The sequence below is a fragment of the Pan paniscus genome, chromosome 8 (genome assembly GCF_029289425.2).
Source record: "Pan paniscus chromosome 8, NHGRI_mPanPan1-v2.0_pri, whole genome shotgun sequence".
NCBI classification, from domain to species: Eukaryota; Metazoa; Chordata; class Mammalia; order Primates; family Hominidae; genus Pan; species Pan paniscus.
This window is the reverse complement of record NC_073257.2, coordinates 49,151,118-49,176,680: the sequence shown is the minus strand read 5'-3', so window position 1 is coordinate 49,176,680 and position 25,563 is coordinate 49,151,118. Positions and strand designations below refer to the sequence as shown.

Sequence of the window (25,563 nt, the reverse complement as noted above, 5' to 3'; positions counted from 1 at the left end):
ATTCACATGCCTTGATTTATCTTTGTCATTTTTTGATCTGAAGTTCCATCAAAGATTGATTAGTTGAAATTGTCAGACACTGAACCACAAAGTGGCTGCTAACTTAGCAACTTAAATAGACAAAGTTTGAGAACAGTATCAACTCTGCAGCCTGCAGTGACTGCCACCAAAACATATAATATGATTAAAACTCCATTACTAAGATACAGGACTATCAGCTCAATATGATCACCACCTGCTGGGAACTGGGATCTCTAGGGATATGATACACAGAAAAGAAGGAAAGAATGAGAGAGAACAAAGAAAAAACAACACATATACCTGTAAAATCATAAAATATCATTCTCTCAGAATTTCAACCCTGGAATCACATTATCAAATGCACATAAAATCAGATGTTTTCATTCTAATCATGTCTGTTATTATTTGTGACCAAATATCCATTCCAAGAGCAGAAGAGATCATTTATTGATTAGCTGCTTTGGAATATTTACTTATTAAGAGGTCTTTTAAAATTTCCATTCCTGGCGGGCCCCAGCGGACTCCCGGGCTCCGGTGCTCAGGGCTCGGGGCTTGGGCGTCGCCGGCGAGCGCATGCCCTTCCCTGAAGCGCGGCCTCTTGGCCTGGAGCTGGGACCAGTTAGGTAACGGCCCCGGGGGCCCGCAGTGGAGAGTGAGCGGGGCTTTCCCTGCCGGGCCAGCCCAGCGCGCTCGCTCCTGGCTGGGCGGGTTATTCACTATAAACAATATCCACCCAACACAAGCAGAGTTTATTCCTACTTTGAATGCCGTGAAAAGAAGACAGAAAACTCCAAATTAAGGAAGGTGAAATATGAGGAAACAGTATTTTATGGGTTGCAGTACATTCTTAATAAGTACTTAAAAGGTAAAGTAGTAACCAAAGAGAAAATCCAGGAAGCCAAAGATGTCTACAAAGAACATTTCCAAGATGATGTCGTTAATGAAAAGGGATGGAACGACATTCTTGAGAAATATGATGGGCATCTTCCAATAGAAATAAAAGCTGTTCCTGAGGGCTTTGTCATTCCCAGAGGAAATGTTCTCTTCACGGTGGAAAACACAGATCCAGAGTGTTACTGGCTTACAAATTGGATTGAGACTATTCTTGTTCAGTCCTGGTATCCAATCACAGTGGCCACAAATTCTAGAGAGCAGAAGAAAATATTGGCCAAATATTTGTTAGAAACTTCTGGTAACTTAGATGGTCTGGAATACAAGTTACATGATTTTGGCTACAGAGGAGTCTCTTCCCAAGAGACTGCTGGCATAGGAGCATCTGCTCATTTGGTTAACTTCAAAGGAACGGATACAGTAGCAGGACTTGCTCTAATTAAAAAATATTATGGAACGAAAGATCCTGTTCCAGGCTATTCTGTTCCAGCAGCAGAACACAGTACCGTAACAGCTTGGGGGAAAGACCATGAAAAAGATGCTTTTGAACATATTGTAACACAGTTTTCATCAATGCCTGTATCTGTGGTCAGCGATAGCTATGACATTTATAATGCGTGTGAGAAAATATGGGGTGAAGATCTAAGACATTTAATAGTATCGAGAAGTACACAGGCACCACTAATAATCAGACCTGATTCTGGAAACCCTCTTGACACTGTGTTAAAGGTTTTGGAGATTTTAGGTAAGAAGTTTCCTGTTACTGAGAACTCAAAGGGTTACAAGTTGCTGCCACCTTATCTTAGAGTTATTCAAGGAGATGGAGTAGATATTAATACCTTACAAGAGATTGTAGAAGGCATGAAACAAAAAATGTGGAGTATTGAAAATATTGCCTTCGGTTCTGGTGGAGGTTTGCTACAGAAGTTAACAAGAGATCTCTTGAATTGTTCCTTCAAGTGTAGCTATGTTGTAACTAATGGCCTTGGGATTAACCTCTTCAAGGACCCGGTTGCTGATCCCAACAAAAGGTCCAAAAAGGGCCGATTATCTTTACACAGGACGCCAGCAGGGAATTTTGTTACACTGGAGGAAGGAAAAGGAGACCTTGAGGAATATGGTCAGGATCTTCTCCATACTGTCTTCAAGAATGGCAGGGTGACAAAAAGCTATTCATTTGATGAAATAAGAAAAAATGCACAGCTGAATATTGAACTGGAAGCAGCACATCATTAGGCTTTATGACTGGGTGTGTGTTGTGTGTGTGTGTGTGTGCATGCACACACACACACCTGTGTGTATGTAATACATAATATTTATTGTACAGATGTGTGGGGTTTGTGTTTTATGATACATTACAGCCAAATTATTTGTTGGTTTATGGACATACTGCCCTTTCATTTTTTTTCTTTTCCAGTGTTTAGGTGATCTCAAATTAGGAAATGCATTTAACCATGTAAAAGATTAGTGCTAAAGTAAGCTTTTTAGGGCCCTTTGCCAATAGGTAGTCATTCAATCTGGTATTGATCTTTTCACAAATAACAGAACTGAGAAACTTTTATAGATAACTGATGATCACATAAAACAGATTTGCATAAAATTACCATGATTGCTTTATGTTTATATTTAACTTGTATTTTTTTACAAACAAGATTGTGTAAGATATATTTGAAGTTTCAGTGATTTAACAGTCTTTCCAACTTTTCATGATTTTTATGAGCACAGACTTTCAAGAAAATACTTGAAAATAAATTACATTGCCTTTTGTCCATTAATCAGCAAATAAAACATGGCCTTAACAAAGTTGTTTGTGTTATTGCACAATTTGAAAATTATGTCGGAGCATACCCTATAGAATTACTAACCTTACTGCCCCTTGTAGAATATGTATTAATCATTCTACATTAAAGAAAATAATGGTTCTTACTGGAATGTCTAGGCACTGTACAGTTATTATATGTCTTGGTTGTTGTATTGTACCAGTGAAATGCCAAATTTGAAAGGCCTGTACTGCAATTTTATATGTCAGAGATTGCCTGTGGCTCTAATATGCACCTCAAGATTTTAAGGAGATAATGTTTTTAGAGAGAATTTCTACTTCCACTATAGAATATATACATAAATGTAAAATACTTACAAAAGTGGAAGTAGTGTATTTTAAAGTAATTACACTTCTGAATTTATTTTTCATATTCTATAGTTGGTATGACTTAAATGAATTACTGGAGTGGGTAGTGAGTGTACTTATCTTAAATGTTTCAATTCTGTTATATTTTTTATTAAGTTTTTTAAAAATTAAATTGATATTAAATTGTAAAAAAAAAAAAAAAGTTCCATTCCAACAAAGTTTTTCTGCATGAGGTTATCAGGACATAAATATTCCAAAGTTTTTATTCACTTCAGCAGTTCAGGTTAGTTCTTCTAACTTGAATTAATTCTGTTAGTTCAAATAATAGACCATAAATTCTGATTAATGAATGAATATCAATGTTGTTTTATTAAAAGTATTATTAATTCTTATCAAAGTGTGTACTATGTTCACACTTAAAATCCATAGAACCTTGTGGTCACCTATTATTTATTTCATGGAAGGTACTTGTGAGGATGCATTACATTGAATTGGCTTTTATTTCTACTCACAGTCCAGAGACTGGAATGGGAATACCAAGAGTACAGTCTTTAATAAATTTAGAATATGGTCTGGTTTGGGGGGCAAATGATGTGCCAGTGCTGTAACTTTGAAACAAACTTTACTCTTTCTGTTTGATTATGGTTCAATAGCTTACAAAATATGTTCTTTTGGATTTTCATCAAATTCTTACATAGTAGAAGCTTAAAATATATTGTTACATTAAGTAGGTATACCTTGACTTATTTTTAGTAACTTATATCTTTTAGAACAGTTTTACTTCATAACAGTTTACAGAATTATGTCAAACATTATAAGGAGATTTTGCACAAATACCCACACTCCTTTTTCTCTATTATTATTGTTATTACTATTATTACTGTTTTTTTGAGACAGAGTCTCGCTCTGTTGCCAGGCTGGAGTGCAGTGGTATGATCTTGGTACACTGCAACCTCCGCCTACTGGGTTCAAGCGATTCTCCTGCTTCAGCCTCCCAAGTAGCTGGGATCACAGGCACATGCCACCATGCCCAGCTAATTTTTGTATTTTTAGTAGAGATGGGGTTTCACCATGTTGGCCAGGACAGGCTCAATCTCTTGACCTTGTGGTCTGCCCACCTCGGCCTCCCAAAGTGTTGGGATTACAGGTGTGAGTCACTGTGCCTGGCTTCAGTTTTCTCTATTATTATTATTATTTGAGACAGAGTCTCGCTCTGTCACCCAGGCTGGAGTGCAGTGGTGCAATCTCGGCTCACTGCAAGTTCTGCCTCCTGGGTTCATGCCATTTTCCTGCCTCAGCCTCCTGAGTAGCTGGGACTACAGGTGCCCGCCACCACACCCAGCTAATTTTTTATATTTTTAGTAGAGATGGGGTTTCACCGTGTTAGCCAGGATGGTCTCGATCTCCTGCCGTGATCCACCCGCTGTGGCCTCCTGAAGTGCTGGGATTACAGGCACGAGCCACTGCGCCCGGTCAATTTTCTCTATTATTAACAGCTCACATTAGAATGGTACATTTGTCATGTTTAATGGACCAATATTGACACATCATTATTAACTCAAGTCCATGCTTTATTCAGATTCACTCAGTTTTTCCCTAATGTCTGTTTTCAGTTGTGGGATTCCATTCAGAATGCCACATGACACTTGCCATGTCTCCTTAGGTGTCTTGACTGTGACAGTTTCTCAGACTTTTCCTATTTTTGATGACCTTGACATTTCTGAAGATTACTAATGAATTATTTTGCAGCATATCCTCAGTTTGCATTTTAAATATCCCCTTCGTGATTAGACTGAAGTTATGGGTTTGGGGAAATAAGACTATAGAGGTAAAGTGCCATTCTTCTCACATTAAGAGTACATACTACAAACATGATTTATCACTGTGCATGTCAACCTTAATCCCCTGGTCTGAAGTACTGCTCGCGAGGTTTCTCCACTCTAAAATTAGTCTTTTCTTTTCTCTTTTAGTATTGTCATCTTTGGGAAAAAGTCATTGTGCACAATCCACAAATGAGGAGTAGAAAGTTCTGTTTCACCTCCTTAAAGGCAGGGGATCTGCAAAGATTATTTATCACTATTCTGCACTGAAGATTCATTTATTCCCCATGATTTTAAAATGTATTCAATAATTTATTTATATCAATAAAGATTCAGGGATATTTATTTTATTCTTTGGGTTATAATCCCATACTACTATATCAGTTAAGTTGTTTTAGCTTTGGCCATTGAGAGACCTTTCAGTTGGATCCTGTATCTGTTTGACACATTCCCATCACTGTGATATTTTCCTTCTTTTGAGCACTTTCCATTTTCTAGCACCACAAGTTGCTCTAGGCTTAGCTTTTGCATTACCTGACCCAATCCCAGGAGAAGCCAGTTATCCAAGGATAGCTGGTTACTTTTCTTGAGAATGGCATTAGAAAACAAGATCAAGGTGCTAGATGTACTCTTTGCTACTGCAATGTCATTGATTCTGGGCCCTCTTATTGACATAGCAAAGAATTAGAAGTGTGTGTACTAACCTGCATATATACACATATCTTACATTATATCTGCATATAACCATCTCTGTCTACATTAACCTAAACACGAGTTCATACTGATATCTCCACTCTAATTCATTACCCATGGAGCATTCTAGCTTCCTCCCATTGCTCATCTATAACTTTCAACTACAACACTTGAGAAACATGGTTTTTTTAATCATCAACAATTCATTTGTTTAATTTTAAAATTTCAGTATGTATGTGTATTAGGTTCTCTAGAGAAACAAAACCAATAGGATATATATGTAGATACATAACATGGAATGTTTTAATAAACATTGACTTAGACTTATGGTGGCTAAGAAATTCTACAATATGCTGTCTGCAGGCTGGGGAACCAGGAATGCTGGTGGTATAATTTTAGTCTGTATTTGTAGGACTGAGAACTAAGGGAGCCAACAGTGTAACTCCAAGTCCAAGACCAAAGGCCTGAGAACCACAAAGGTGGGTGGGGAGGTCGGAGGGAATTCTTGTAAGTCCTGGAGTCCAAAGGCCCAAGAACCTGGAACTCTCATGCCCATGGGCAGGAGAAGATGGATATTCCAACTCCAGAAGAAGAGAAAACAAATTCGCTCTTCTTCTGCTTTTTTGTTCTATGTGGACCCTCCACAGGTTGAATAATACCTGCCCAAGCTGGTAAAGGCAAATCTTTTCTCAGTCTACTAATTCAAGTGATAATCTCTTCCAGAAACACTTTCACAGACATACCCAGAAATAATGTTTTACCAGCTATCTAGGTATCCCTTAGCACAGTCAACTTGACGCCTAAAGTTAATCATTACAGCATGTGTAACAGTTCAGAATTGTTAACACGAAACCGTGTGGAGAACAACTTCATCAATTAGATTACAGTGCTTATGTACAGTTCCTTTTGGCCTTAGTTTCAGATAATTCACTCTTTTTTCCAGAATTATTTAGGTCAGGACAGTATTCCCATACTGCTTTCTGTGAGGTTGTTTCTGATATTTGTAATCAATTTAGATTATTCTGTCACATTCTACATTCTATTCATTGTATGGATACACCACAGTTTATTGATCTGTTTGTTCCTTTAAAATATATTGTGGCTGCTTTCAGTTGCTATAAATATGTGTGCATAGGTTAATGTGTGGACGTAAGTTTTCATCTCATTTTGGTAAATATCTAGGAATGTGATTTCTAAAACATGTGGTAAGACTACGTTTAGCATTGCGAGAAACTGCCAAACTGTCTTCCACATTGGTAGTGCCATTTACCATTCTCATGGGAGTTCCTGTTGCTCCACATACTAGACAGAAATTGGCATTGTCAGGTTTTTATTTTTTGATGTTTTGTTTTAGTTTGGTGTGGTTCTTAGCCATTTAAATCATTATGCAGTGTTTTCTCATTGCTGTTTTTTTTTTTTGCAACTTTTCATTGCATTTGATTTCAATTTTCTAATAAAAAGTGATGTTAAGCATCTTTTCATTTTGAAGTTGAAACCAGAAGTAACCTAGTAAGATTCTAACTTGTAAAATTCTCCTTAGTCCCTTATTAGAATGCAGGACATTACTAAATATGAAAAAGCTAGCCAGGCGCGGTGGCTCACGCCTGTAATCCCAGCACTTTTGGGAGGCCAAGGCAGGTGGATCACAAGGTCAGGAGATCAAGACCATCCTGGCTAACACGGTGAAACCCCGTCTCTACTAAATATACAAAAAATTAGCTGGGCTTAGTGGCGGGCACCTGTGGTCCCAGCTACTCGGGAGGCTGAGGCAGGAGAATGGCTTGAACCTGGGAGGCGGAGCTTGCAGTGAGCCGAGATTGCACCACTGCACTCCAGCCTGGGCAACAGAGCGAGACTCCATCTCAAAAAAAAAGAAAGAAAGAGTCGAGAGGCATCATCGTCTTTTTCTGTTGTTTGCCGTTAGTCAGGAATCTACCCAGTAGTTCACCTCCAAGGGTCATGGGACTTCTAGGTATTAAATTGCCTCTAAGAATTATTGATTACTTAGTTAAGAGAATACACAAATGCACTCCTAGAGGGCACAAATAAGGTTTTTTTGGTTTTTTTGCCCCTTCTGGTAATTCTGTATAAAATCTATGAAATTGAAGTAGGAAGTTTATCAAAAAAGGCGTTGGAGGTTAAAAAGCACTAAACATATAAATATTTCTGAAGTTACTGGTAAATATAATATAATGAAAAAGCTATTTTGAAGACCCTGCAATCCTTTTTTTCAAATTACACAAGTATTTTATGTATTTATTTATTTATTTATTTATTTATTTTTTGAGATGGCATCTCGCTCTTGTCACCCAGGCTGGACTGCAGTTGCGCGATCTTGGCTCACTGCAACCTCCGTCTCCCAGGTTCAAGCACTTCTCCTGCCTCAGCCTCCCAAGTAGCTGGGATTACAGGTGCCCACTGCCATGCCTGGCTAATTTTTGTATTTTTAGTAGAGATGGGGTTTCACCATGTTGCCCAGGCTGGTCTCAAACTCCTGACCTCAGGTGATCCACCCACCTCAGCCTCCCAAAGTGCTGGGATTACAGGCATGAGCCACCATGCCCAGACAGTATTTTTATTTTTTAAAGAAGATATAATTTTGATGAAATTTTAGATTGGTAAAAGATAACTTTGCCAACCCATTGAACTGTCATTACACAAAAGTAAAACTGTCCCAGAGCTGACAAACACAACATGGATTTGAACTGCACTGGTCCACTTACATGTGGATTTTCTTCTGCCTCTGCCATTCTTGAAACAGCAAGACCAGCCCTTCCTCTTCCTCCTTCTCCTCAGCCTACTCAACCTGAAGATAATGAAGATAAAGACCTTTATGATGATGATTCACTTCCATTTTATGAATAGTAAATATATTTTCTCTCCCTTATGATTTCCTTAATAACATTTTCTTTTCTCTAGCTTATTTTATTGCAAGAATACAGTCTATATATAAAATCAAAGTATGTGTTAATGAACTTTTTATTGGTAAGACTCCTGGTCAACAATAAGCTATTAGTAGTCAAGTTTTGGGGGACTCAAAATTTATATGTGGATTTTTGTCTGTATGGGGGGGTTGCTGGCTCTAATCTCCATGCTGTTTAAGGATCAACTATATATCATATTAAATGGTGTCATTTTAAATGAACTGAAGTGTTTGTTAATTGTTTTCTGGGTGACTCTGATAAACCCCAATTAATTAATGATCTTAATAATAGTTCGGTTATGTGTCACTTTAAGAAAGAACTGTGAATTTTGTTTTTAAGGAAGGTTTCCTTCTGTCTTTGCAGCCGTGTTATAGTATATTAGTATGTGAACAAGCATTGTAATATAATTCACAAAATTTAAAATAGATTTATTTTAGGATATGGCAAATCTTTTTCCCCCTTAAATTATTATCTAACAGTGACATCAAATATAAAAGATGCCTAATTTTTATTGACAAACAGACATTAGGAATAAGCCAAAAAAAATCCCAAAAAGAGACATTACAATAACTTGAAATGTTTTTACAGCTGCTGATATCATACCATTCCTTCACAAGATCCCTTTTACTTATACGCTAGGCAGTAACCTCAGAAACAATTAGAGAAGTATGTTTCTTTGAGCTGGATAATTAAATGCCAAGAAAACTCACCACTCAATATGTAATTCACTCAACATCTTGTTGTTTGAAGGAGCCAGTGTTCATACATAGGATGGATTGAATTCCTAACAACATCTGGCATGAGCAGTGGACTTGGCCCTCACCATAATAGCATTACATTCATGGTCAGACTGACAGCTAAATGGATGGATGGAGCTTGTCTGCAACGGGCCAGATTCATGACTAGAGCATAATGAATCAGAACGTTATAACCTCTGGTCACATACATGCTGGCCTGTTGCTCCTTACAGGCTCTATCAGGGGATATGGAGTAAATTTCTGTTGTCAGATCTAATGGTAAAGGATTCTGGCTTCTAAGTTACTGGGAAAGTAAAGTAGAGTTTCCATTCCAATAATCTGGATCAAAACATTTCCTGATTGCTGTGGTCAATTTATTCTGTCACTTAATTAAGCCCAAAGCATTGCAAATCATGTCAGTAAGCAAAAGAGAGACTGCCTCCTCAACCTTGAAACCAGTCCTTGAGACAAATATCTTATAAAGTTAGTTAAGTTCTAGGATATGAATTAAAGGAGATTTTCTCTAGGGCTTTTTTTTTTAAATTGGTTAAACAGGATTAAAGCAAATGGCAAACAAAGAATTAAGAGTTACAAGAGAAATCAAAATGCAAGCTCACATTCATACAAAGGAATGAGAAGCAGAATCTCACCACAGAAGTTCCCCCACACAATGGAATAAAAATCTGAAATCCGGGAAAAGGATTAACAAAGTAATTCATATCATTTGAACTTTTTCTTCAGCTTTGAAAGTTAGTTGTAAAGTTTTCTGAGTTAAGGGCTCTTGGATAGTGAAAAGAACTAATATTCATTGATTTTTGTTTGTTTTTCCATTTTTTAGTATATTCCTTTCCTTTACTTCAATATATGCAAGCTTTAGCAAAGCCCAAAGTGACTGAAAAGAGAGTTATAATAATGTGGCCTTTGTTGATAGCTATGCATCACACTTCTGTGTATCCAAAGTTAACATTTGTTCGCGATATTAAATTATCCTTGTCACTCATTATGTTTTATAAAGTTCCGCAGGGAGAATTATAACTAAGCTCGTGTTTGCAAGCATTTGTAGGTGTCTGCTGTTAATGTGCATGGAGTAAATAGTTTCACTGCCCTGCACTCTTCATTCTTTCCTCGGAGTTTTGAAGACACGATGATATGCCTCAAGAGAGTGGCTGTTTCCTGACGACATGCATTTATTAAGGAAATGTACATAAACTTCACGGCGAGGCAGGTAGCACTTTTTTAAGGAGGCGAACAGATTAGAACACATTGCATAATGACTTCCAGAGCAGAGAGCTCTGTATTTTAGAACACTGAAACTATCATTTGAGTATTTGTTAGGTCAATTTGCAGCAGTTTCACTAGGAAGAGACCATTCAAGAGGCATTACAAAATATAGCTACACAGTTGAAAAGCGAACATGAGGGTTTTAGTGTCCTGCAAGTTGCTCTGTAACACACATTCTGGAAAAATGCTGTAGCTAAGCAGAGAGAGAGAGAGAGAGAACACGCCACTGATTCTTTTCCAATAAGTTAAAACCACGTAGTAGTTAGATTTCAGATTATGATAGGAGGATGGCTATATAGATGTGAAAACTGCAAAACTGTACCTTGATTTCAGCTTTAATCAGTACATTCAGGGCATTTTAAAGCTATTAAGAGTGTTTAATAGTTGATGGCACTGGTGGACAATTTTGCAACTAATGACATAAATTATACAAAGTATTTCTTAAACCTTTTTTATCTACTAGGATTTACTTGTTTGACTCAATTCTGTAATAATTAAAACATCATCAGCATCTCAAAGTTGTTTCAAAGTTTTCAAAGCTGTGTATTCCACTCCAAAGCCTATAATAGTAATGTGGGTGTTCTGTCCAAAAGGTTAAATGAATATGGAGGAATAAAATATAATATGGAGGAGACACCTTTGCATATCATTTTAATTTAACTATATTCACATAATGCTGGCATATGTGTCAACAAATAGTGATTTTGAGACCTACAGAACCATTCAGTCTTATGGAAACTTTCAGTCTTTTTTTGTTTGTTTTGAAACAAAGTCTTGCTCTGTCGCCAGGCTGGAATGCAGTGGTGTGATCTCTGCTCACTGCAACCTCCACCTCCTGGGTTCAAGTGATTCTCCTGCCTCAGCCTCCCGAGTAGGTGGGATTACAGGTGCATGCCACCACACCCAGCTAATTTTTGTATTTTTAGTAGAGGCTGGGTTTCACCATGTTGGCCAGGATGGTCTCAATCTCTTGACCTCGTGATCTGCCCGCCTCGGCCTCCCAAAGTGCTGGGGTTACAGGCGTGAGCCACTGAGCCCAGCCCCCCTTTCAGTCTTATAATGGAAGCATATCATCCAATTTTTTAAGGAAAAAGAGCTACTCTCTGGCTAATTACATTAGCCCATCAGAAGATGAAAGTATTCATAGAGTTTTTACTTGACTATTTTATCTGCCATCGGGCAATGTTTTTCAAGAAATATTTCAAAACTTTACTTGGAAAATATTGCTTGTTTTAGGAAAAAATAAATCAAAGTATGAAGAAATATTTAAATATGAAAATTGTAATTTTCATTGCTTTTCTAAAAAGAAGAAACAATTGATAAGGCCCCAATTATATCCTTTGTGTAAGGCCTTTTCCCTTTCTTCACTATGATCTGGGAAAGTAGAGATCAATCTCTGCAGTTCAGTAGTGTTCCTAAGAAATGGAGTGATGGCTGTTCTTTCACGCTGCCCTGTAAATCAGAGGTTTCACTTATTTACTGGCCATAGAACTGGTGTGTACATAAAAACCATTAACTAGGCTACATTCACACAAAGGAAACATGTTTTTAATTTGGTATTTTGCGGTATCTATGGTCCCAAAGAATACATACAATAATTGACTTTCCACACCAGTGATTCTAGAATCATGAAAACGCAAATGCACAGAGACATAAAGAAAAGAAATGACAGTAAATCTCCATCTTTAAGCCAAGTGAAGCATGTTGGCTTCTTGCAGTCTAAACTTTTCTGACGTTGCTTTAAAAGAATCCAAATTCCAATATAACTGTATGTGCAATGGTTAGAAAGCGCACACTATCAATTCACTGCAGCACTAAAAATGCCTTCTCTTTTATAAGAGGTCACTATGCATTTGTTTTCTGAAGGACAACTTTTTCATCTTACAAGGAAAAGGAGGCGATATGCTGTATCCTAAGCACCTACAACAGTGATTGGAAAACAGGGAATGGATAAGCTTTTGTTGAATTAATAAATACATGACTAAGATGTCTATGTAATGTCAATGCATTTTTACTTCCAGTTAGCAATTTTAGCATGGGCTTTGTGGTATTATTTAATAGGCCACATTTACAGCCATTACAATTTTTGAATTGTTATTGATACTACCTAATGTTCAAAATGGCAAAGGAAAGTACATGTGAAATAGAGTTTCTCAATCTGAAAATCATAGTTCCATTATTTTAAATATTTTTCTCTTTTATGGACCTAATATTCTAGAGGAAGAAGGGAGGTAAATGCTATATAGTAAATAAATAGGTAAATGTTAAATACAACTTTGAATAGTCTTCAATGAATGGAAAAGGGGAAATTTTAGTATGGAATAAGAGGGATTTGGCTAAAGGGAGAGATGCTGAGACCCCTGGAACAGTCAGCCATGGCACTGCCTGGGGTGGCTGCTTTAGGTGCAGAGGCCTTCAGGGAGAACAGCCAGTTGGAAGGGCAGACCTGCCGGGGTGGCTCTGGTGTGGATACCAAGGGGGCGAGTGCTGCTGTCGAGTCAGAAAGGCAGCAGATCTGGTAGAGCTTGTGAACCACGGTAACGAGTTTCAATGCATATAATTCAAAGAGCAGAGAGATGAACTTAGTTCCTTTGGAGACAGCAGTGTTTATGAGCCTGCTGAATGAAGAGGCCACCACAGAAGAGGTATATTGTCCCTGGTATTAGGATAAAAGATAATTTTTATTTTTTCCATTGTATTGTATTCTGTATTTTATAACGATTCTTATAATGTTACATTTTAGTAAAAAAAAAATCCCTGAAAAACGAGGCCACATACATAAAAAATAGGAAGGAATAGCTAATGTTGCAGAAGGAAAACTAGACGACAGTGATATCCAGGAAAAGAGAGAATTTTAGTATGAAAAAAGCTGGTTCACTGTGTGAAATACCACTGAGAAGTCAAATAAAATAAACATATAACATTGTCCGTTGGTTTTGAAAATGTGTTAGTAGTGGCTTGCACCTATAGTATTAGTCTGCTTAGGGCTGCCATAACAAAATACTGCAGACTAGGTGCCTTAAACAACAGAAATGTGTTTTCTTACAGCTCTGGAAGTTGAAAGTCTGAGGTCAGGATAGGGTTGGTTTCTCCTGAAGCCTCTCCACTTGGCTTGCAGACAGCCGTCTTCCCGCTGGGGACTCACAGGACGTTTTCTCTCTGCTGGTGTATTCATAGTATCTGTATGTCTGCATCTCCTCTTCTTATAAGGACATTAGTCAGATTGAATTAGGGTCCACCCTAACAGCCTCATTTTAACTTAATTTCCTCCTTCCAGACCCAATCTCCATAAACAGTCACACTCTGAGATACTGGGGCTTAGGACTTCAGCATACGAATTTCGTGGGAGCACAATTCAGTCCATAACAGCATATAATTGATTCCAGTTATTCACAGATTCTGTACTGATGAATTTGCCTACTTGCTAAACTTTATTTGTAACCCCAAAACTAATACCCGCTGTGCTTTAGGAACCATTTGCAGATGTTGGGAAACATGGGACCCGCCCATGCTTGTGCTATCAGCCGAGTCAAACAAGGCAATACTCTGCTTTAGTGTTCAAGCTCGCAGACTGTAAACAAGTGCCCTTTTAAAGGTCTGTGCAGGCCGGGCGCGGTGGCTCATGCCTGTAATCCTGCACTTGGGGAGGCCGAGGCGGGCGGATCACGAGATCCACGAGGTCAGGAGATCGAGACCATCCTGGCTAACACAGTGAATCGCCGTCTCTACTAAAAATACAAAAATTAGCTGAGCGTGGTGGCGGGAGCCTGTAGTCCCAGCTACTCGGGAGGCTAGGCAGGAGAATGGCGTGAACCAGGGAGGTGGAGCTTGCAGTGAGCCGAGATGGCGCGACTGCATTCCAGCCTGGGGGACAGAGCAAGACTCCCTCTCAAAAAAAAAAAAAAAAAAAAAAAATATATATATATATATATATATATATATAGTTCTGTGCAAAGCCACACTATTGCATTTTTGTGCTTCCTGTAGGTGATTTTACTGTTTGAAATGGCCCCTGAAGGTAGTGCTGAGGTGTTGCCCCATGTTTCTAAGCACAAGAAGGTTGTGATATGCTTTATGGGCAAAATTCATGTGCTAGATAAGGTTCATTCAAACATAAGTTATACTGCTATTGGCCAAGAGTTCAAAGTTAATGAATAAGCAATATATATTAGCTTATTTTTTTATTTTTATTTTTTATTTTTTTTTTTTGAGACGGAGTCTCGCTCTGTTGCCCAGGCTGGAGTGCAGTGGTGCGATCTCAGCTCACTGCAAGCTCTGCCTCCCGGGTTCACGCCATTCTCCTGCCTCAGCCTCCCAAGTAGCTGGGATTACAGGTGTGTGCCACCACGCCTGGCTAATTTTTTGTACTTTTAGTACAGATGGGGTTTCGCCGTGTTAGCCAGGATGGTCTCAATCTCCTGACCTTGTGATCCACCTGCCTTGGCCTCCCAAAGTGCTGGGATTACAGGCGTGAGCCACCGCACCCAGCCTGGCTTACGTATTTTTTTAAGAGACAGGGTCTCATTCTGTCACCCAGGCTAGAATGCAGTGGCATGCACGATCATAGCTCACTGCAGCCTTGAAACTCCTGGGCTCAAGTAATCATCCTGCCTCAGCCTCCTAAGTAGCTAGGACTAGGGGTAGCTAGGACTAGGGGTCCACACCACCTTACGCCATGCTAATTTTTTCATGTTAATTTTTTGTAAAGACAGGGTCTCACTATGTTGCCCAGGCTGTAAATTATGCATCTTTAACAGAAACACACAAAACCCCAAGATTATGTATTGACCAGTTGGCCTAATGTGAGCAGAACCTTGCAAGAAACTAACTCACCCTGTACCTTCCTAGGAGCAAAGGTCTAGGATTCACTAATTGTTTGTCTGTGGTGACTTTATAGAACATAACTACTGTGAATAATGAGAATCAACTCTATATGCTAAAGGATAAAGACTAATGAAACAAGAAAGCTGGAGTCCAGGGCACCAGATGGGGTCATTGATAGAACAAGGTCCTCCAAGGGACAAAGCAAGATCGTGCCTAGAGCACAGGCAGGGGCTGAAGACAAGCACTCCTATCAGCAGTTGCACTGAGACAGAGTACTGCAGCATAGCTACAAGCAAGTGGGGCTGAGTTTATAGGTTAGGCTGCATTGTGACTTTCATAGGCCTTGGCAATTTTGCCTTGCTGGGCATATTAACATATGTTAATAATCACATTTGGTTATAGGTGAATACACAAAATATTATATATATATATTTGAGATGGAGTCTCATTCTGTTGCCCAAGCTGGAGTGCAGTAGCACAATTTCGGCTCACTGCAACCTCCACCTCCTGGGTTCATGCCATTCTCCTGCCTCAGCCTCCCAAGTAGCTGGGACTACAGGTGCCTGCCACCACACCTGGCTAATTTTTTGTATTTTTAGTAGAGATAGGGTTTCACTGTGTTAGCCCGGATGGTCTCGATCTCCTGACTTCGTGATCCGCCGCCTCGGCCTCCCAAAGTGATGGGATTACAGGCGTGAGCTGCCGCACCCAGCTGAATATACTAAATATTATATATTAAAACATGTTCTTCAACCTAAAATTCCTCTTTCTTTCCTTCTGATTAAAAAAAACAAAACATTTTAATAGACTCCTAAATGTATTGTCAGCCCTAGGCACACTGCCTCATAAGTTCCCCTATAGGATCAGGGCAGTTAATTGAGAAAATTCCTACTCAATGTTCTCAATTTTCTCAGTGACATAGGATGCAAAATCTACTGCAGAGAATGAGATGAATTATAGATCAAAAATAGTTTTATTGAGTTGAAATTTAGAAATGCAAAAAGGAGCTTGCCAAAATTCAACTAAGAACTCCCAATGTAAGATTTTTCAGTCTCCATGACTGTATGATATTTCTTGAGCAGTACAGCAGCCTTGGTGCAGGAGCAGAAGGAAGAATGCTAAACTCATGCCGGGTTATATTTTGTAAGAAATATTGGACAGAAAAATTCAGAATGTCAGGTCAATCAGGAGAAAGTGAGTAAGTAATGGACCCTAAGGGCTAGGTTAGCAAGGACGGAGCAAAGAGAGTGAGCCTGACAGTTTGGACAGACAGGGTGGTTTTCCGGGAACTCTATTTACTTTCTCTGTATTGGGTCTTAGCAGGTTTTGGAGCAAATGCATAGCGGCTTTTGAGGAATAAGAAAGTGCATGAGCTGTAGGCAGGGCAACATGTTGAGAATGAAAGTTGGAGATATCAGCGGTGGAGAAATTACAGGTTGCAGTGAAGTCCATCGAATGGATTGTTACACTGGAGTGCTAGAAGTCATTCATATGGATGTATTTAAGGGTTACAGACAGGGGGATTTGGACAGAAATTGCCCTTGGAGTGACACCATGGCTGGAGAGAACCTTCCTTGAGCCAGGAGCCAAAAGAATTGATGCATAAAAGGAAGAATGCCAGGAAGCAAGGAGATGACAAGAATATTATGTTATGCCAGACAGAAACTCCAAAGAATTGCTTAATTTGTTCTTGTTATTTCTTTGTATTTTGTCCAAGCTTCCTGGTAAACCACTGAGCAGTAGTAAATATAAGCAAGAAAACTGACATCCTTGCATCTGATTCTTGGGCTTCTATTGTTTGGAAAGTAGGATAGTAAGTAACCTACATAGGAAGGGGCTGCAGGAAAGAATGTGCTTCCTTGGAAGAGTGAGATTTCAGCCAGGACTAAGAAAGAGATGGAAGATGTAAGGAAAAGTGAGAGCGAGTACAGCAATGTGATTAGAGTGGGAAGGGCAGGCAGGCAAAGGTTTGGTCTGAAGGTTTGCAGAGGAAGAATGAGGTTGGGGGAAAATACTATGGTAAAGTTAGAGCAGGAAAGTGGAGGAGAATGTATTCCCGGAGTTTACTTTTTCACTGGTAGTGAAGGATAAGAGCGATGAAAAGTATTGGATACGTGAGCTCTGACTGAAAGCTGTGGCAGGAAGATCTTTCTCTGCCTACAGAGACACATCTACTGTGTGGTGTCAGGTCAGCAGTTTTTGCAACTGTAAGCAATTTATCTTTCTCAGGCTTATTCATTCCTAGGTCAAAATATAAAAGGACCAGAACTCACTAGATCCCCAAGGTAGCACAGAAAAACATTAAGAGCACTCATCCAGATGTTAATAGTATTCCCCAGGGCTATTATTTTGCTCTTTCCATCGGACATTTTATGAGTTAATTATTTTTTAATGAGTCCGTCTGAGGACTTCACTACCATTTAACATTTTTTCTGTTGGAAAATTGATTAGAAGTTCAAAACATCTAATTTTATAAATGGGCTTTCAGAAACAACTCACAAGCTGGGGACATACTGTAGTGCCAAGATTTGTGATATTGGTTGGATAAAAAAGAACTACACTACCCCAGAAAAGGCAATTTTGGAGTGTGTTACTGAGGATTACTCAATAGATTATATCCTTATTTCTTTCGTGTCAGAAACTCCCTATGAAGTCATTATTTCTTGGATGATTTGTGAATAATTTAATATATGATTTTAAGCAGTCATTACTTCGCTTAGCATGAGGTGTTTCAGTGATTATCCTAGTGTTAGTGGAGAGTTTATCCTTTAAAATTTCTCCCCTCCTGATTTTCTCCAAATAGTTTCTTTTTATCAGTCATTATGTGACCTTGCAACGCACATAAGTCATTTACTTTTACTTATACAGATGGGATATAGAAAGATTACATGACTATCTATCCATCTGTGCAGTTTTACAGTAACAGAAAATCCCCTGAAGTCAATAAATGTTTCCTCTCTAGTTCATAGCAGTGCCTGAAATTCCATCATCAGAGATACCTTGCTTTATGTTCATTGCTGCCAAAATCACTTAAAACTAGCTTATCTGGTATTAAATTATTCTGATAAATAACTGAGAATAGCACTTTTCAAGGCAGGACACAAGGATCACAGCAGTGAAGTCATCCAGGGCAGCAGATTTCAGGCGCTACTTCTCCCCATAATTTTTTTTTTTTTTTTTTTTTTTAGATGGAGTCTCTCACACTGTCGCCCAGGCTGGAGTACAGTGGCAGTGATCTCGGCTCACTGCAAGCTCCACTTCCCGGGTTCACGCCATTCTCCTGCCTCAGCCTCCTGAGTAGCTGGGACTACAGGCGCCCGCCACCGCACCCGGCTAATTTTTTGTATTTTTAGTAGAGATGGGGTTTCACCGTGTTAGCCAGGATAGCCTCGATCTCCTGACCTCGTGATCTGCCCGCCTCAGCCTCCCAAAGTGTTGGGATTACAGGTGTGAGTCATCGCGCCCGGCCTCTCCCCATAATTCTTACATATGCTTCAGTGAATCCACAAATGTTAGGCATAAAGTTCTATTTTGGTGAGATGTTTTAAGGAAAGATTAGAGACTCAGAACTTCTTGATCTTAATTCTGCTACAAATTTCCTGTGTTCCTTTAAGGAAATAATTGCAAACCATTCCGGCAAATTCACAACTTTGGTGTAAAGGGTAATTGTTTTTATAAAATTCACTCTGACCCCAGGGAATAAGGCCTGATATGAGTCCTGTGTGTTAAAGAAAACAAAGTGAATGTTCTTTTCTAATTTGTTCAGCGATTTGCTCAGTCACATATCCTCACCCATCTTCTTTCTTCCCTCGTGTTGACGTCACTACAGGTCATAGAGAGCAACCAGGGATGGTGGGAGACATTCCCATGGGATCCTCAGTCGCTACTAACCAAAGCTTCTCTAGTCAAAGGTGGGTGTGATATGGCTAATACTCAATGAACTCCAATGCCTCCTAATGTTTCCTGAATTGAGACGCAATATTTAAAGGCCATATGATTCTTCAGAGTGTGTGCACAGACTTGTGTGTGTGTGTGTGTGTGTGTGTGTTTCCGGGGATGGGGGTGAGGGTTTGGAGGATAAAGTGTGCTTTAAAATAAAAGAAATAGTACAAGCCAAGAAACAGAAAAGAGCAGGTTTTCTTAAAGACTCAGGATGACTGGTTTTATGCTAGGAGGTTGTGGCAAGACATGAAGTACTGCTATGGCTCATCTGCTGGCTCTGCTGGCTGGCTCCCCTGGGTGGCTTACCTGGCTGGCTCCCCTGGGTGGCTCATCTGGATGGCATGGGGCAGCATTTGGTCCCACAGCCCTTGCAGCTGTGACATAATCGTCTGCTTCATCTTTTCCAAGTTTCAGGGAAGTGCATGTTTAGCTTTTCCCCCAGGACATCCCCATTAGATGGTGCGCCAGGAAACAGGCTCTATGTGGGGAAGAACATAATCAATTTCCAGAGTGTACACTCTCCCATTATGGCCTATTTCGAGCTATTTATGACCAGTTTTAACCATCAGGTGGCAATATTCCTGAATATTTAACAGCCTGCTCTCTTGAGCTAGTGTGAGTCAGATACCGCCCACTGACAGAAACAATCAACCCTTAATTATTTTATAGAGAATTGTGGGTAGACAGTGGAAATGAGTCTTGTGCACATTAAGGAAAAATAAGATTTTATGGCTGACTAGTATGCCTGGTATATATGTAGATGTATGTCTGCAGATATGGATATCAAATTTTCTGTATCCAATATCATCCATTCATGGACACTGAAGTTGATTTCATGACTTTGCTATGGTGGATAGTGCTGTGAGAAACACATGAGTACAGGTATCTTTTTGTTCTAATCATTTATTTCCTTTTGGGTGGACACCCAATAGTGGGATTGCTGGATCAAATGGTAGTTCTATATTTTGCTCTTTGAGAAATCTCCCATACTGTTCTCCATGGAGGCTGTATAAATTTACATTCCCACCAGCAGTGTATAAGTGTTCCCTTTTCTCCACATCCTCTCCAACATCTGTTGTTGTTGTTGTTGTTGTTGTTGTTTTTAACTTTTTAATAATAGCCATTCTGACTGGTGTAAGATGGCATCTCATTGTTGTTTTAATTTGCATTTCTCTGATGATTCATGATGTTGAGCATTATTTCATGTTTGTTGGCTGCTTGAAATTTTAATTTTTAAGTAATGTTCCAAGTTATTGTTGAATCTATAACAAAAATTATTAGAAGACCCTTCTACAGCCAGGCATGGTGGCTCACTCCTGTAATCCCAGCACTTTGGGAGGCCGAGGTTGGTGAATCACCTGAGGTCAGGAGTTCGAGACCAGCCTGGCAAACATGGTGAAACCCCATTTCTACTAAAAATACAAAAAATAGCCAGGCATGGTGGTATGTGCCTGTAATCCCAGCTACTTGGGAGGCTGAGGCAAGAGAATCACTTGAACCTGGGAGGCAGAGGTTGCAGTGAGCCGAGATTGTGCCATTGCACTCTAGCCTGGGCAACAAGAGTGAAACTCTGCCCCCCACCCCTCCAAAAAAAAATTAGCCAGGCATGGTGGTGCAAGCCTGTAATCTCAGCTACTTGGGAGGCTGAGGCAGGAGAATCACTTGAACCCAGCAGGTGGAGGTTGCAGTTGGCCAAGATCGCACCACCACTGCACTATAGCCTGGGCAACAAGAGCGAAACTCCGTCAAAAAAAACCCAAAAGAACAAAAAAACAAAAACAAACAAACAAACAAACAAAATCCTTCTACAAGGTTACAACCCTTGCTTTCAAAACCTGTACACTTCACTGTTCTTAGAGGGTTATTGCATGAGCAGATAACTGGATGTAAGCCTTTCTTCAAAGTACTAAAAGATGAAGGTGAGAACATTTAACTGATGTATTTCACACATAAGCTAAAAAGTTAGCAGTTAACAACTTTCCTATCTCTGTTTCTTTTTGTTTCACCTTTATCATTTTATCAGATGCCTACTAGCTGGCTATTTGTATTTAAATGTTGCCTCTGTTTATGTCAGGTTTTCTTCAATTAAATTATAAGTTTCTTCAGGATAAGATCCAGGTGTCAGGTTTTATCTCCATTCCTAATGGAGCCTAGCACAACACCTCATCCTTGGAAAACGTGGACCCTATGAAAAGCAGATGTTGAATTCCCTGAGGTTGAAAAGGCCCCCATCAAATCCACAAGCCTGCCTTCCCCAACTATTCACAGAAATATTAAAAATTACTCTACATTTATAATAGAGAATATCAGGTAAAAACATGGTGAGCATAGAATGGGGTTTGTCATCATGCAGAAGTTTCTGTGAGGTCAGTGAATTTATAGGTTACAAGGGGGCCAGGAGGAAGCAGGGAGAAAGGGACAGAGCAAAGGAAGGTGATACCAGGATGATGCCAAGCAAATAAGGCTTTGATACATCCATGAACCCTTGACTTAGGAGGAAGGAGGAGAGTGTGGCCTGAAACTGAAAGCTGATACAAAGCTGGAGGGACAATGTAGTGGAAAGACAAAGGAGTTGAGAGAATGGAGGAGACAGAGGAATCGAGGAGGTTAGACAGTAAATTCACAAATGACCAGATATAACAGAATGGACCTACTCATCCCGTTTTTTTTTTTTTTTTTGACGGAGTTTCACTCTTGTTGCCAAGGCTGGAGTGTGCAATGGCGTGATCTCAGCTCACTGCAACCTCCATCTCCCAGGTTCAAGTGATTCTCCTGCCCCAGCCTCCCGAGTAGCTGGGATTACAGGTGCGTGCCACCATGCCCAGCTAATTTTTGTATTTTTAGTAGAGACGGGGTTTCCCCATGTTGGTCAGGCTGGTCTTGAGCTCCTGACCTCATGATCCACCCGTCTTGGCCTCCCAAAGTGCTGGGATTACAGGCGTGAGCCACCGCGCCTGGCCTACTCATTCTTTTAGAAGTAGACACGATCCAGTTAGAAATATACTTACAGGTGGCCGGGTGTGGTGGCTCACGCCTGTAATCCCAGCACTTTGAGAAGCTGAGGCGGGTGGATCATGAGGTCAGGAGGTCAAGACTAGTCTGACCAATATGGTGAAAACCCGAGTCTACTAAAAATACAAAAATTAGCTGGGCCTGGTGGCGCGCATCTGTAGTCCCAGCTACTTGGGAGGCTGAGGTAGGAGAATCGCTTGAACCCAGGAGGTGGAGGTTGCAGTGAACCGAGGTTGTGCCACTGCACTCCAGCCTAGCCGACACAGCGAGGCTCCATCTCAAAAAAATAAAATAAAATAAAATAAATATACTTACAATCTATACTAATAATGATGAAGATTCATATCATAGAATTCTAGAATCCTATGGATAAGAGGGACTTTAAACATAGAACCCACCATAGTTCACAGATGAAAAGATAGAGTATATAGAAGTTGCTTCAATTCCATTTCATCAAAATACACTGAGTGCTTAATAGATTATAAAAATAATATTATACATGGAAGGGAAAAAGTATCAAAAGGGCCAGATCTTTCCTCAGAGCTTATCGTCTCATGAGTATTATAAGTGTGCCAATCAAGGCAAATATAGTAGGTCCTTCAGTTGTGATGCAAACAAATTGTCAGGAATCACAGAATAGAAAAACATCACTTTGGACTCAAGGGGCCCAGAAAATCCACAGAAGAGAGATCTGAGCTAGGTTTAAATGCAAGAGTATTTTATGCAGGATGAGTTGGAAGGGATACTCTCTCTACCTCTTAGCAGATTTCACAGAATAATCAAATTTTGCCACTCAATAATTTTCTCAGGTCTTCTTGCTTAATCGCTCATATTTATCTATTAGGGTGCCACTAGGATTGGCCTTCATAAGTTTATTCTGACAGAGCAATAGGAGAAAATGTCTGTATTGAAGGCACAGCAAGGATGGGGTAGATTGACACATCCAGCAAAGATTGACTCATGGGTAGTGAAGGGCATGAGGACAAAGAGTGAAGCTGGTGTAGATGCTTAGATAAATGAAGAAGCAGATATATAAGGGGCAAGGTGATGGGTTTAATTTGCCCATACAGAATTTATGTATTAAGATATATCTGAGGCCGGGCACGGTGGCTCACGCCTATAGTCCCAGCACTTTGGGAGGCCAAGGCAAGCGGATCACCTGAGGTCAGGAGTTCAAGACCAGCCTGGCCAACATGGTGAAGCCCCATCTTTACTAAAAATACAAAAAAATTAGCTGGGTGTGGTGGCAGGCACCTGTAATCCCCGCTACTTGGGAGGCTGAGGCAGGAGAACCGCTTGAACCTGGGAGACCGAGGTTGCAGTGAGCTTAGACTGTGCCATTGCACTCCAGCCTGGGCAACAAGAGCTAAACTTCATCTCAAAAAAAATAAAAATAAAAAAGGTATATCTCCTTGTCAATGACTACTATATATGTGTTGTTTCAGTTCTTCTTTTGTTTCTCAGTGATCCAAACAACTTTTAATCAACATTTGATTTGCATTCCTGCAGGAATAACTTGATTTCAGAATATCTTCAACCTGAACACTTTTCTTATGTTGCACCAACAAATTGGCCAAAAATCTTAAAAATCCTAAAACAAATCTCTATCAAGTCTCTAAGAAAAGAAAAGTTATTTTTCTGTTACTTTTCTTCATTATCCTAAAGAGAAAAAGGACACATGATTATAGTAGAATCATAACTTCAAGCTTAACAAAGTTCTAAACACATTGACTGAATTTAGAGGATTTTTGGTTTTCCGTAAATGGAAAACACTTCCAAATAACACTCCTGCTTCAACTGGGAGTGTGAGAGACATTCTACATGGCTTTTAATCCTTCTTGGAATCTGCCAAAAAAAAAAAATCAACTAAATTCCTCACTTCCATAGTATTTTGGTAATAGAATGCTATAAAAAAAGTAATAGCCAGCATTCTATTACAAGCTGTCTCCTAGTTCACTTTAGTGTCTAAATAAACAAAAGTCTTGTCAAAAGATCATTTTTAACTCAATGCTATTGCAGTGCGGAATGAACTTGCAGCAGACATAGCTAATATAGGATTCAAAGGAGATACAAGATTTCCCCTTAGAAAGCTTTGTATTTCCCAACAGAAGCAGCATGGGACTAGAAGTCAACTGTAACCTAATAAGTTTGCCAAATATAAACACACAGAATATAAGAGGGGTGGTGTATTACTGAAAATACAACTTAATGTGTTAAAAATGTGGATTGATATCAAACCTGAAAATAGAACTTTGAGTCCTTATACTTACTTCCTCTGAATTTAAAATATTTTATTGATGATTTAAAAATCATAGAAAGTGAAACTTTTGTAGTAATAACTACTGAAAGCCACCTTATATCTCATTTCTTGAAACTGATCTCATTTGATAACTGAAGCACTTTATAGTCCAGATTCTCCTGCCTGTTATTTTTCCTTTTTTCTTTCTTTTTCTGGATTTTTCTCTCAAGCTTCCAATTTATAAATTATAAGTATTTCCTAAAGATTTAGAACCCAACAGTCTGCTCCTACCTCATTCCTTTTCATATTCTTAGTATTAAATACAGATGAGTGGTTTTTAACTTCATGACTCATTTCCATTTATTTGACACATAAACCTGTATCTGCAATTCATATTTCCTTTCTACCAGTCACTCACTAATCTTTTTGCTGTCCAGATGGTCCATCACCATTCTAAACTCCACATGCCTCAGCACCATGACTTAGTCCCATTTCTTAGCAGAGACAAGTACTTCTCATATTTTTTTTTTTTTCTGAGACAGACTCTTGCTCTGTTGCCCAGGCTGGAGCACAGTGGCACAATCTCGACTCACTATAACCTCCCCATCCCAGATTCAAGCAATTCTCCTGCCTCAGCCTCCCAAACAGCTGGGACTACAGGCGCCAGCCACCATGCCTGGCTAATTTTTGTATTTTTAGTAGTGATAGAGTTTCACCATATTGGTCAGGCTGGTCGAGACCTCAGGTAATCCACCTGCCCCAGCCTCCCAAAGTGCTGGGATTACAGGCATGAGCTACCACGCCCAGCCACTTCTCACATGTTATATCACCAAAAAGAAAAAGATTTCACCGGTGTTCTTTCTTAATTACTTCCATTGCTTGGAATAGCCTAGCCCTTTGTATGGACTTTCATCATGAATATTTTACTCCTCTAAACTACCTTGAATAGTTCTGCTAAATCATGTTCTTAAAATACTGGTTTTACAATAGCACCACTAAATTAAAAACTTTTTAAAGACTCTTGAGTAGCTAGCCTGTAGAACTGATGAGC

At 39.4% G+C, this 25,563-nt stretch overlaps 1 protein-coding gene across 1 annotated transcript; it reads left to right on the top strand.

Annotated features, from left to right (window-relative positions):
• Positions 1–647: 647 nt before the first annotated feature.
• Positions 648–2,376, top strand: LOC100972580 (nicotinamide phosphoribosyltransferase-like). The gene has a single exon (XM_055092256.2). It carries the CDS (start codon positions 1,486–1,488, stop codon positions 2,146–2,148), a length of 663 nt encoding a protein of 220 aa, XP_054948231.2. The 5' UTR covers positions 648–1,485; the 3' UTR covers positions 2,149–2,376.
• The last annotated feature ends 23,187 nt before the right edge of the window (positions 2,377–25,563 follow it).